Here is a 14709-nt window from a genome sequence, read left to right on the forward strand (position 1 = left end):
ATAATGCAATCTTTACTCTTCTGATCATCTCCCAGTTCAGTCGGGGCTGCCCAGATTGTGAATCGTAAATGCGAAACATGCTGAGAATCTTGTAGTCTGGGGTGGGTGCCGACTTTGAGGAAAGACTGTAAACCAATCAGAGCCAATTTAGGGATATGGTTTCACTGCCATCCTCTGTGTATATTTAGGTCTAGTTTGGAAAAATTCCTGCCTGCTGGAGTGCTACTTACGACTTCTATACCATGCCAATTAAAAGTCCTCTTAACACGACTGACAACAGGTCGAATGGACTAACCAACAAACAATTTACCACCACATACTTTAGCAGTTCTCCAAAGTGCTTGGAATATTTTAGAGCTGTAATTAACTTAGTGTTCCTAAACCTAAACCTTGCAGTACTATGGAGAAACATTGTTCTTGCAAATTGCTGTCGTCCCTGCTCCAGCACACCTGCATACAAAACAGAGGTGGAACAATTTCATCATGATAGCAAAAACAGAAACCAATCCTTAACTTTCTATCCATGTCTGAAAGAGATTTGTTTTGTTAAAGTGCATTCCCAGTCTCCACTGAGGGTCTCAATTCTCCTTTACTACCATAAAAGATCAAGACCAGGCATTGGGTCTTCCATCAGTGAGAGGGAAGGGGTTTTGCTCTAAAATGACACTCAAAGTACGGGCCTTTTTTCTTTAAGTGGTTTATTTATAGTGGCGACTCATTTTGATTTCAAACTCACTGAAATGGACAACGACACTGTCTCACACCCGTGATTGAAGCATCAGCCATCTCTTCAGAAAGGAATTCCACTGATGTACCACACATACACACAGGTCCTTGGGAAAGATTCCTACCATTACATTCACTCATCACATCAAGTGGCTCTAGATAACAGTGTCATGCTAAAAAAGTAAATGGCTACAATAACTGTAATTAATTATCTGTCACACAGGGCTGAGAGATTATGGTTATCACAACAAGAGAGTGCATTCATATATTAATTGTCAGTCACTGTGTGAAGACAGAAATGCCACTTTAACATGTTCCTAGTTAGCGACATTGATCGGGTATGTCAAAACAGAGAAACCATTACAAAACGCAGATCTTGGTGTACTCAGCATGCAAGAATTGGGAGCACTGAACTACATGTGGCAGCTGAACCATACTTACTACAAGGACACACTGTCATTGATGCAAAGCATCTCTTGTGAACACTGTGTTAAACATGTGGGTGTGAGAGAATGTGTGAGTGAGCTACCAGCCAGTTACATGATATGCTTCAAATCCTAAAAGATGTTGGTAAATGTACAAAGTAGTGATTCATTCCGAAAGCTTAAAGTAGGGCAGAGAAGAGATTACTGCTGGAAGCTCAAACTGTTAGGAAAACAGCACAGAGCTGGAAGACAGAATTAAGGGTTGCCATAATGCCAACCACAGCATGAGACTGGATGAACCAGCAATGAACTTCTCCATTCAAAGCACACTTTGCTGTAACTATCTGTGCTCCTCTCCCTTTTCTTTCTTTCATCACTGTTAGTAATCTACCATCTTCTCTTTCTTTGCCAAGTTCTTCACTAGATGCTCAACTTTCTCTCAATGTTTTCACTTAGCTGTGTTTCTCTAGTCAACCAACAATCATCCACTCTCTACAACTCTCTCAGGGGAGCTGGGGGCTTTTCTCTTTGACCCCATTCAGTGGTGAGTGAGTCTCGACTGGAGTGTCTTTATGGCCAGCACAGAGAATCCATAACTGGTTTATAGGGCACAGGAGAATAAAAACACCGTCTTGTCTCCATGGTTTAAGGGGATATTACATAGACTTCCATTCATTTCATGGAGACCTGCGACTGCTGCTACGACCACCTCTACACTCTTAAATAAAAGCGCTACAAAGAGTTCTTTGAAAGATGTCATAGAAGAACAATTTTTGTTCCATAAAGAAGAACGAGGTGTGTGAGCGTGAAGACCCTTTAAAGGTTTAAAGATAAATGAATAAATAAATAAACACTATTCATCAATCACTTGTTCTTAAGGTTCTTTACCCATTTAAATATATTAGCAAAAGTGGTTCTTTATGTAACCAAAGATGTTCTTATATAGCATCGCTCAAAGAACCTTTTGCAGCACGATCGTTTTTAAGAGTATAGCCTTAAGACAGCTTCATGTTAAAGTGTTATATTTAAACAATTGGAGCATGAGTTTTGTCCCCATAGGGATTCTGGTCCTCAGAAGGGAAAGATGGAGAGGGAGATTGACAGGCGGATCGTTGCAGCGTCAGCAGTAATGCAGGCTCTGTACTGGTCCGTTGTGGTGAAGAGAGAGCTGAGCAGAAAAGCAAAGCTCTCGATTTACCATTCAATCTACGTCCCAACCCTCACCTATGGTCACGAGCTTTGGATAGTGACCGAAAGAACGAGATACAAGCAGCTGAAATGAGTTTTCCCCGCAGGGTGTCTGGACTCCCCCTTAGAGACAGGGTTAGGAGCTTGGACATCCAGGAGAGACTTGGAGTGGAGCCGCTGCTTCACCATGTCGAGAGGAGCCAGTTGAGGTGGTTCAGGCATCTGGTCCGGATGCCTTCTGGACGCCTTCCTGGTGAGGTGTTCCGGGCATGTCCAACAGGGAGGAGGCCCCGGAGCAGACTAAGAATACGCTGGAGAGACTACATATCTCGACTGGCCTGGGAATGCCTTGGTATACCCCCAGAGGACCTGGAATCAGTGGCTGGGGAGAGGGAGGTCTGGGTTTCTTTGCTCCGACTGCTTCCCCCGCGACCCGGATCCATCAATAATTTACATTAACATAAAGGGTGGCACGGTGGTGCAGCAGGTAGTGTCGCAGTCACACATCTCCAGGGACCTGGAGGTTGTGGGTTCAATTCCCGCTCCGGGTGACTGTCTGTGAGCAGTTTGGTGTGTTCTGCCCGTGTCCACGTGGGTTTCTCCCATGGTCCAAAAACACACGTTGGTAGATGGATTGGCGACTTAAAAGTGTCCGTATGAGTGAGTGTGTGTGTTGCCCCGTGAAGGACTGGCGCCCCCTCCAGGGTGTATTCCCGCCTTGCGCCCAATTATTCCAGGTGGGCTCTGGACCCACCATGACCCTGAATTGTATAAGCGGTTACAGATAATGAATGAATATTAATATAACATTTAGTTTGTTGCAATAGTTTGTTCTTGGAATGAATACAATTATTTTTCAATTTATTTTTTGATTTTTCATATTGCCAAGAATATCGTTATCACCAAAATACCCCAAAATATTGTGATATTATTTTAAGGCCATATCGCCCACCCCTAATTTGAAGTATACATATAAGTCCTGAATATGTAAGTAGCACTGAATATGATTAATATTCTTACCATTGTCCCAAGATGAAGAGAATTAGAAAAAAATGCAGACCCTTGATTTGCCAAATTTAAGCTGATTATTTAAACTGCCTTATGACTTGCATGAAATACAAGTCTTCAGTAGGCGTGTATGCTTGTGCATTGTTTATGCTTAACACAATACTGTTTACGGTTATGTTTTTAGACACCTGCTCAACTAATGTCTCATCGGAAATGCAAGAGTTTGGCTCACCCTTCACTGAATCAACAGTTCTTCTCTTCTGAGAATTCTTTACACTAAATATTGAAACATTTCTGTGAAGATTCGTTTGTATACAGCAACAAAAGCATTGAGGACAGGTACTGATATGGGATCCCAAAAGGTATTGGATGGTGTTCCTTCACTCCAGAGAATGCCAGCCCATACTCCAGAGTCCAATGCTTCGGTGTTCCGTAGTATCATGTGTTTGCTCAAGAGCATATTGTTCTACAGGCAAAGCCTTCTGGGCACATTATTAATTTTGTGTTATGTGTGCACCTGAACACCTGTGTCTTCAGAACCTGCAACCTAAGTAGCTGAAAAAAATAAAATAAATAAATAAATAAAATAAAAATAAAAAAATAATATATATATATATATATATATATATATATATATATATATATATATATATATATATATATATATATATATATATATATATATATAGAGAGAGAGAGAGAGAGAGAGAGAGAGAGAGAGAGAGAGAGAGAGAGAGAGAGCGCTGCTTTTGGATATAGTCTAACAAGTCTATGCACGCTGAATAGCCATAACATTAAAATCACATTTATGTTTCTACACACAGCTGCACTTCCAAATACATGAATTTTGTGTTTCTATAACAACACAGTGTAGTCCACCTGTTGCTCTGCTTATTTTAACACCTTTCACCCTGGTCTTAAATAGACAGGACTCCGATAGGGCAGGCTTTATTTGGGTTGTGGATGATTTTTAGCTCTGCAGTGACAGTGACGTGGTGGTGTTGTGTTAGTTGTGCTGATATGAGTGGATCAGACAGCAGTGGCACTGAAGTTTTTAAACACCTCAGTGTCACTGCTAGACGGAAGGGGCGGAGGGCACTAAATAAGTATGCAAAGCAACAGATGGACTAGTGTGCAACTGATGGACAGTGTGCAACTGACAATGAGTGTAGAAACAAAGGGATGATTTTAATTTGATGGCTGATCATTTATGTAAGCATAACTTAAAATCGAAAGCAGTCAACTGAAGCCTCAGTGACCAAAAATAAACCATGAATCAAGCAGTTTTTGTATACTACAAAACTACAGATGTTATTTGCTACCCATGCGTGAGCAGAAGCATATCCAACATTCACTCTAGGGGACATTCACTCTAGCCAGTTGTGTTCTCCTCCTGCAGGGACCCTTATGGGAACCGACAGGACTGGATGTCTCAGAGGCCTTTAACCTCCCTCGTGTCTCCTATGCTACATATCAAACCCTGAGGGTCTTGGGCAGGAGGAATACACCCAAACACATGCACACCCCACACGCAAAGACGTCCGAGTGACACACAATCAGACCAGATCAGAAATGAAGACAGTCACTTTCTCATCACGACTACACACCCACACACACTGTCAAAGCCTTGTGTATTCTCCTACAGTGTACAATCAAACTCACAGCAGGCAAGACTAACCCTCTCTAAACTCACCACTAGAGATCCAAGATTAATTACATTTTTAAACATGATTTTTCTCAGGTTTATCATTCACTCATTCATAGCTATTTCATCCTGATCATGGTCGGATTGGGTCCAGAGCCTACCCAGAATTATCGGACGCAGAGCAAGAACACACACTTGTCTGGGCGCCAGTCCATCACAGGGTACCACACTCCCCCAGTCACTTGCTTGCACAGCCCTTAGAGCATGTTTAATGTTCATAACAAACATTGTAACCCACACACAAACCCAAAACTGTTCTGCTGGCTCTGCACCTGTTTGTGCAACCTTGCCTGTCCTCATTCATGTTGCCTCTGGCACTGGACATAAAAGGAGTCCCAAACAAGCCAACAATAGAGACTGGGAGGCAGAACAGACAGAAAATGTGGGTAAGAGACAAAAAGAAGGGAGAGGAAAAGGAGAACAGGAGAGGTGTTAAACTGGAGTACCTGTCTCCACACAAGACACTAAAAAGTTCATGAAAAATTCAATGGAAATCAGGAAAGCTGTGCATGTGCTGTAGATAATGAGTACCATTTGTAAAGCTGGAAAAGGAGCAGTGAAGAAGCAGTGTATTATCTCAGTGCAGATAAAAAGAGGCGTGGTGAACGGATGAGTCCTAACAACTGCCTTTCATCCACAGCTGCTACAAACAACTCCCCGATTATCCTCTCTCCATGATCATCTCGCCCTGTTCTTTCACTTTCGGGTATCTATCTTGGTTTTCAGTCCTTGTTTTCACACATACACAAACATGTGCATACATTACACGCACAAACACTTCCGTGGACATCCTGCCGCAGCTGACAGACCGTTACATGCTACCCGTCTCTCTGAAATGACCCCGACTCCTGTGGGAGCTCTCTTCGCACCTGTCACAGTCCTTGGTCAACATGGGAAACCACATCCTGCAGCAACTTCACACACACACACTTTAATCTCTGTTATATAGCAGCTCCAAGAAAAAAATTTTGGGGAACAGATATGTCCTGAATTTCAATTGTAAGTTGTACCATTATATTCAGCGCTTAAGTACTGTTACTACCCGATTTTTAATACACAGTAGCTCTAGCTCAGCAAGGTTCCTCTACATTGTTACGCTATCAATCACCAACATTGTGTAAAAATGAGCTCAAATGTGAGCTCTGTAAACCAGTCATGATGGCCATCAAATTACTTTTGAGCAGAATTAGTTTTGCATGAGGAGGTTGGGTAATAGATTCACCACAAATGTCTAGAAATGTTTATGACCTTCAACAAAAGAACTGAACCAAGCCAAAACCATGGGTTTTACCATTTAGTAAACCCTGGATTTTCAAGATAAGTTTTTTATATTGTTCAATCCCAATATTTATGATGTATACCACATCAAGTAGTTAAAGAAACAGAAAGAGGAAAAAGATAGATAAGAGGAGTTTAAAATAATAAATTAATAAATAAATAAAAACTCCCAAATGCATACTTTCATTCATTCATTGTCTACCCAGAATCACTGGGCGCAAGGCAGGAACACATCCTGGAGGGGCGCCGGTCCTTCACCTGGCAACACACACTCACAACTATGAACATTGGAGTCGCCAATCCATCTACCAACGTGTGTTTTTGGACTGTGGGAGGAAACCGGAGCACCCGGAGGAAACCCACACGGACACTGGGAGAGTATGCTAATAGCATTGCCAAATGCTTGGGAATGTACAGCCAAGGTTTCTTTAGCCTAAATATTGATGTTCGCGTCTGTATAAACCCTGGTAGGATAACACATTCAAGCCACTGGGAAGGCAAGTACATGCTTCCTCAAGTGCCTTCATACTCCTGGAAAACGATGACAACTGAAGTCATTTGCATTTGACTCTCATGGCAATTATGAAATTAGTCAAACCTTATTTACATTTATTTATTTTTATAATGGGTAAAATATTCAGGCATATTTTTGATGAACAGCGCAGTTCCCAAATCACAGATTTCAGGACTAAGGTCATTACGAAAATAATATTCCCCACCTCTGCATGGAAAACCTTTCCAGAACATTATTCAACTCCATCGGAAAACCAAGATTCCAGAAATGAAGGAAGACTGCCCTGCCAGTTTGCAAAGAGCCAAGCTTTTCCAAAGGAAAACCACAAAAATGCATGACCACCAACATACCACTGCTATTCAGAACTCTACATGCATCATGTGTACTGCATTCTTTAATACATTATTATTATTATTAGTAGTAGTAGTATTATTATATATTGGGACTTAAGGTAAAATGTTTTTAATGATACAGATTTTTATATCAGTACAAGTCTACATGCTGCAGGATGATCACTCTTGGAACACTCACAAAATGTGGAACAATGTAATACAGTGAAATACTCTCTATCAGTGAGGAAACCAGGTAAAATCATCTTTACCTGCACTCCACATTTACATAAAATATATATGCACCCACGACCTGTTCATACAGTCAGCACATAGACACATACAAACAGACACAGCCTTTTACATCCACGCCAATCCACAACACACATTCTGACTTCTGGATCCATATATACACACGTGTACACAGATTAGTAAAAAAAATATATATATATATATATATTCACATACACAAGATCTTCGAGCCTCTCTGTCTCTCTGTCACACACACACACACACACACACCTTATTTAGCTTATGACAACCACACAAACCAGTCAACAACACACTTTGATGTACAACACATACACACAATCAAATGTGGACATGAAAGCAAGCATAATTCACAACACATTCCACAAAATAATACACCCACCCAGCAACAAAATGGCTTATACCTATATCCTCATACACTGTCAGAAGAACTGTCACTGTGGTGGTACCCTCAAGAGTACAAATTCTGTACCTTTACTTAGGGAACATAACTGTACCTTATTCTATTCTAGATTTTAAAAATGTGTAGATTTCATATGCGCAACTTTATCTGAAGGACTTCAGTTGTTTTATTTGACACAGATATATAATGAAAGATTACAAATATTCACCTCTTCTTCTTTAGAAGAGCATGTAATGTTCCTTTAAGGAACACAACTTGACTTTTAAACCACTGCTGTACCTTTAAAGGTACATTTACACTGTGTGTGCCTTTGGTGGCAATACTGTACCTCTACAGTACCTTTATTTCTGAGAGTGTATACACACAGAAATGCACACGTCCCCATAGATATATCAATACAGGCGCAAACCCCACCACACAACAGTCTCTCCATCTCTCCGCACGCGCGCGCGCTCTCCGCGATGACATCATTGTCAGGCTGAAGCGCGGCGCTGCTCGGGCGCGTTACTCACAGCATTTGATGAGGTGGGAGTGTGACATGCTGTCCGTGTGTCCTCGCGCCGCAGCTACAGGTCTCTGCTCTCCACGCGCTAACACGCACTCTCAGAGCCGCGCGCCACGATCTGCATTATTCACAGCGCCGCGAGATCGCCTTCCGCCAGCGAGCCGCTGCCGCACAGCCCACCGCCGAGGAGCAGCACCACCGGCAACAGCGTTCCCTCTCCCTCTCCCCCTCTCTCAGCATGAGCGCCGCACGTGCTATTGGAAAGCCGGTGACGGACAAGCCCCTGGCTCCGCCCACCAGCGTGCACACCTCTTTCTCTTTCTATCACAGGCGCGCGCAGACACACACCCCTGCAAGCGCGCGACCGCGCGCTCTCGCTCTCTCTCACACACACACTTTACTCACGCAGACTGGAGAGGGAAGTGAAGATTTGGTTTGTAACAGAAAACCAGAGAAAAGATTTAAAACGTATAGACTGGATAGAGAGAGAGAGAGAGAGAGAGAGAGAGAGAGAGAGAGAGAGAGAGGATAAGGAGTAAGAGAAGGAATCAGCAGAGGAAGGGAGAAAGAAGGTGGTTGAAGTATAGATAAAGAAAGGGAGAGAGGCTTGAAAAATGCATGGAATGGGTGGGAGAAAGAGATGAGGCAGGAGGAAGAGAGAAGTAGAGGATGAGGAAGAGAGAGAGAGGGGGAGGGAAGGGAGGAGGAAGAGAATGAGATAATAGGAATGAGAGGAGGGGAGAACGGGAATGAGAAGCGATGACAACGTAGAAGGGGAATCGGAGGGGAGTGAGAGAGAGAATGAGAGGAGGGAATCAAAGGGGATATATAGAGAGTGAAAGAGAATGAGAGGGATGAAAGAGTGAGAGAAGGGGAGAGGAAGAGTTGAAAGAATAGAAAGAGAGGGGGGAAGAGAGTAATAGGATAGAAATGAGGGTGGAGGGAGGGAGTAAATAGGCAGAGTATGATAGAAAAGAGTGCAGTGGCAGAAGGGAATCAAAAAGGAAGCAAAGAAGAGAATAAAATGGATCTTGAGTCAAGAAGGAAGGGAGAGAAGAGTGAAGAGCATAACAATGGAGCTTAGGAGAGAGAGAGAGAGAGAGAGAGAGAGAAGCTACTGCAGTGCGGTTCTTGCAGACTGACAGCTCAACTCCACTGCAACAGCTTTTGACTGGCCACAAATGAGCTTTGATAAGCTGACCTCCGTTTACCACCGAGAGCAAACATCCATGGCAACCTGCATCCTCTTCTCACAGTGGGTCAGTGGGCTACCGTGTGTGAGAAAGAGATGAGGGGGTGTAAATATGACGAACACAGACGTGTTCAGGCTGGAAAGGAGTGCAACAGCACAGTGATACTGAGCGCACTTATCTGACATACGTGTGGCTTTTTTCTTCGGTTCCCATACCAACCTCCTCCGTACCAGCCCACACATCAGATACCTGTCAGGGAGCGTAGACAACAGCTGGAGAGTTGGAGCGAGCAAGGGAACGGGAGCAAGAGCAAAGGAAGGGAGGAGGAAAGATAGACAGAGCTTCAGAAATAAAAGCTTGTCATCCATATCCAGGTCATGAATTTAACTCTTTCCTTCTCCAGCAACATACAGGCCTTGGAAACCCCAATGCGTCCTCCTGCTGTCACTATACAACACTGGTGGAATATAGGGCTTCCCTGCTGTCAAGTGTGTAAAAAATTATGAATATTAAGAGAGATGCAGCCTCTGTATCTAATGCCAGAGCGCTAGCGGGTACAGTCCGAGAGACCACAGCGAATGGCTCCAAGTAGTAGAAATGAGGACAGACTTAAATGCCACCATCTTCCTCGCTGCTATCACTCCAAACAGATGTGCTCACGCAATGTTAAGTCAAAAAGTGGGGGGGGGGGAATGGAATGCAGGAGGATGCTAGATGGAAGTGTGGATGATAGAAAGAGAGGGATGCAGAAGAGGTGAGAATGAGCAGACTGAGGTTTGAGGAAAAGGGAATGAAATCTATTCAAGGAAATCTATAAAAAAGAAACTGAGTATAAATGTGATGCTTAAACATTGATTTAAACCAGCATCTGGCCTATCTTCCCCGCTCCCGAATGCAAGCAATAAGCCAAATTTAATGTTCCAAAGTTTGAGTTTTGCACCGGAGGTGAGGCAGAAACTCAGTCACCAGTTTAGAATAATCCAAAACATTTGCATTAAACGGCAATCAGTTGTTGAAGGGGACAAATGGCAAAATAAATAAATAAATAAAATAAAATAAAATAAAATAAAATAAATTGATCACTTTTTAAATCACATTAAAGCATCACAAGCTATTAATTTTATCCCCAAAAATTACAGCTTTAAAATCATGTGATGTGTAAAGAATTAATTATGAGTGTAAAGAAAGAACAGAAATGAGAAAAAACTACAAAAATAAATAAAATATAAAAAGTTTGTGTGCCTTGCTTCTCACTGCTGTTCACTAGAGGCTGTGGGGAGCTGTGTGCGAGTCATTATCATTTAAAGGAAGAGACCAATGGGCCATTCTGGACAGGGCTGTTGTAATTTTGAAACAGTCATACCCATAAAACTGGATAAAACAAAAGAAAATTCAGGCTGGAAGTTAGCTACCACCGCTGTTTACTCTGTAGGTTTATTTTGCCTGATGTTTTTAGACAACAGTTTGTCATGGTGTACCTGAAAACATTATCAAGTCTTTTTGAAATGATTCGACAACACAGTAGAGTTTGAGGCAACTGTGTGATCATTTAAGCATGCAATATGCACAATGCTAATGAGCCATGTAAACCCTCCATTAATTATGAGCCACATTACCTTTCTAGCTCCAGTACAAAACTAAAGAAACATGATACTTGGGTCCCACATTGTTTGTAAGTTACAGCTTTGAAGCTCGTTTGTACATCTACAGTTGCATATTAAACATATCTTTGTTAGATTTAAGGCATAAGGATCTAATGCTAAAGGACTGTGCTATATACAATGACACAGTCTGAGTCTGAGTTGTGTAATTTGAGATGTTTTTATTAGTGTGTGAGAGAGGGAAAGTAGTCCAATAAAAGTTTGGATAGTAAATTGTATTTCATATTCCTCAACAAAATATCCTGTCATTATCTAGTTTTAGGCCACAATTTTTTGGACGCAAAATCAATATCTTGATAATTTAGCATTTTACCACGATTACGATTAATGAACCATCATTTTGTATTTGTATTTTTCACAGCAGCAGTCACACAGCTCCAGGGACCTGCTCTGTGTGACTGACTGTGAGGAGTTTGGTGTAATCTCCCCCCGTCCCTGTGTGTTTCCTCTGGATGCTCCGGTTTCTCCAAAGGTCCAAAAACACACGTTGGTAAGTGGATTGGCGATATAAAAGTGTCCGTACGTGTGAGTGTGTGAGTGAATGTGCGAGTGTGTGTGTGTCGCCCTGTGAAGGACTGGCGCCCCCTCCAGGTTGTGTTCCTGCCTTGCACCCAATGATTCCAGGTAGGCTCCAAACCCACCGTGACCCTGAACTGGAAAAGAGGTTACAGACAATGAATGAATACACTTTTGACCCTCATAGTTCAGTAACGAGGCTTGTACTGTAAATATGCTCCAGTATTAAATATGGGATATTTTTTCTAATGTTGCTGGGAGCTTCTCTGCATTTACATTTGAATTTTGGTCAGTGCCGTCTTAATTATAGTCAAACACAGCACGTCCAAACCGCAGATGCTGTGTTTTTCTGTGGTACTAGCTGCTCGAGTCACTTGGTCGGCCTCTGCATTTAGGTTGCTTCCACGTGGCAGATAGGGGCAGACTACAGCTTGGTAGCGTGATTTTAAAAGGCACAGTTCATGAACATAGAGAATAAAAAAACTCTCATATTATGAGGAAACTCCTGGTACATCTCAGATAACTTTGTCATTAGTGTCATCAGATAACTTTGTCAAAACTTGCTGCTAGAACCAGGGACCAAGCCAGGGTCCAAATTTGACTACAGCATTTACAGAATCACTAAAAACTAGCAAAGCCGCACGACCTAGAAAAGGGCTAATCACAAAACACTGGATGGAAATGAATGGAGAAATGGGCTTTACGAGGAGGCCAAGTATGTCAGGGAACTTCACAGTTTACCCTTTACAGCTGGTCTTTATAGAAGGTCATTTTTCATAGAAGGTCACCAACCAACTTTCTGCATCACTGCAGGGGACCACACACCCCTTAACCTCTAACTACTGTCTACCAGAACCCCTGCAGCTACACAAGACCGAGATGACACACACACAAACACACGCACACACACAAGTACACATGCACAGACAGGGTTGTCAACTGTCCCATCGTGGAGCAGATGAGAGTGAGCAAGTCCAGCAGGTTTTCCCTGTCTCTGGAGAGACAGCCTTACAAGAGCAGGGGGAATCAGCAGGGAACTCACAAGGAATGCACATCCCATTAGAGTGAAATGTATTGTGATACCTTCATTTTCCTCCCTAGTGCATACATCTCTCAAGCTTTAAGTAAAAGACAGCAAGGAACTCTTGGCACAGAGAGGAGATTGGCCTCTTCTGAAGAGGTGGTTCTCATTTAAGCCAAATGTCAGGATCAAATGAAAGTAGACGTTTGTGAATGGGGAGCATGGGTGGAGGGCAGGAGGACTTTCCAGGAGAAACGTGAGGCACTGGTCTGTATGAATTAAGGTGGCATATATTTGCATTAAAAAGGCCATACCCAACATTGTTTTTTCGCAAACCATACATTAACCCTGTATTGTTTGTGTGAATGTGTGATGTTGTGTGTTGAACTGGCACCACATTCAGGGTGTATACCTGCCTTACACCCAATGATTTCAGGTAAGCTCCAAACCCACCTCTGCGGTCTGATTCAAAAGATGGAATAAAAAATAAATAAAAAGAATCTGATGTAAAATGGTAGGATAATCACAGCTATAACACACACTGCCTCAAAGATCATAACTGCTATTGACAGTTATTAACCTTTTACATTATTCCAAAGGAGAACGAGATAGGCACATAGCCAGAAGGTCATCACTGATCAATATCAAGACTGGCACACTGTTCACACCTCCCCAGGGCTCACTTCAGGATGTCATTGTTCATTACCAAAATGACCTGGGATAGTCTCAGCGCACACATTACACAAACCTGTCAGTGTCAGCTCAAGATTTAAATTGAGGCCAAGTAACAAGCAGTGTCAGTAGTGTCATGTTTGCATGAGGATTATTGCTTATGGGGATGGTATTAAAGCTTGGGAGGGCTGTCAATTCAGTCAACAGTGCAGAAATGTCAAAGTCACTGGGGTCAACTGTAAAAGGCATTAAACAGTTGTAGAAAAATGCAGTCAAATCTTCATAAAGGAAACGTATTTAAAGCTTGGTTGATGTCATCCCTGTCATTAACCATTAAAAACATCTTTAAAATGAATCATCATGGTATGGAAGAAAAATGACTTGAATCTCTTCATATGTTTCCATTAAGGATTACCATTTATGTTATGTATAATTTATATAATGTGTTATGCAGTTATCCTTTCAGAAATAGTGTTTTACTTTGTGGTATCAGGTTACTAATGCTCAAGCAGGTAATTTGGGTGCACACTAAAAATAGTCCTTCATTGTCTTTCCTGTACTGGTACTCTGATGTCCTTACACTATCAAGATAAAAGCTATAGACGAACACCTGAGGAGGCCATTTTCACTAATTACAGCAGCCGAAGGAGCTTGCAGCCATCCGCAGCACAGTCTGCTCAGCCATGCTGGAGCAGCACTCTCAATTACTCCAGTAGCCATAGCCGGAGGAGAGCTGTACAGAAGCAGCCACACATCAGAGCATGAATTAAACATGGCCTGAGATCTCTACACGACATTAATTATTCAGTCTTTGTGTTGTATTTACTCAAATAAATATTCCTTTTCCCCAAATTTTAATACTGAATCCTATTAGCATAAATTCAAGGGTTAATTTTCCTAACCAGTAGACAGGCAAATGGAAATTGTACACAAGACAATTATACGGAAAGATCAAGTAAAAGAAAGTAGCCTAATATCTGTGGAAACATCAAATTGAAAAAAGAAATAAAAAAAAGAAATAAAAAAAGAGAGGAGAACATTGTTGCTAAGAAAGATAACTAAAAAGCTCAGAAGAGAAAATGGTGAAATATCTACAGATTTGTTTACTCCTAAAGAACACATTTGCAAAGACTTCATTCTCAGAAAAACTGATAACTGCCTAGGAGTGCTGGTTACAAAATGAATACACACAAGTACTTCCATTATGTCCTTTAGAAGGAACGTATCTGTAGACCATGTAAAAACAAGACCACATTTTCATTTTTACTAACTAAAAACAGGCAGAATACAGGTAA

General features: G+C 41.9%; 1 protein-coding gene across 4 annotated transcripts in view; it reads right to left on the reverse strand.

The window, feature by feature from the left end:
- myo16 (myosin XVI) overlaps window positions 1–14709 on the reverse strand; it is a 178879-nt gene that overhangs the window by 144694 nt on the left and 19476 nt on the right. For 3 of the 4 annotated variants that reach the window (XM_066686749.1, XM_066686752.1, XM_066686751.1), the window contains exon 1: window positions 8359–8486. The exons of the other annotated variant lie outside the window; for it this stretch is intronic. In XM_066686749.1, coding sequence (XP_066542846.1) covers window positions 8359–8386 — 28 coding nt within the window. In that variant the 5' untranslated portion in view covers window positions 8387–8486. Of the gene's footprint in view, window positions 1–8358; window positions 8487–14709 lie in introns of those variants that run through there. 4 annotated transcript variants of the gene reach the window in all.

Source organism: Hoplias malabaricus, chromosome 12 (assembly GCF_029633855.1).
Source record: "Hoplias malabaricus isolate fHopMal1 chromosome 12, fHopMal1.hap1, whole genome shotgun sequence".
In the NCBI taxonomy this organism is placed as follows: domain Eukaryota; kingdom Metazoa; phylum Chordata; class Actinopteri; order Characiformes; family Erythrinidae; genus Hoplias; species Hoplias malabaricus.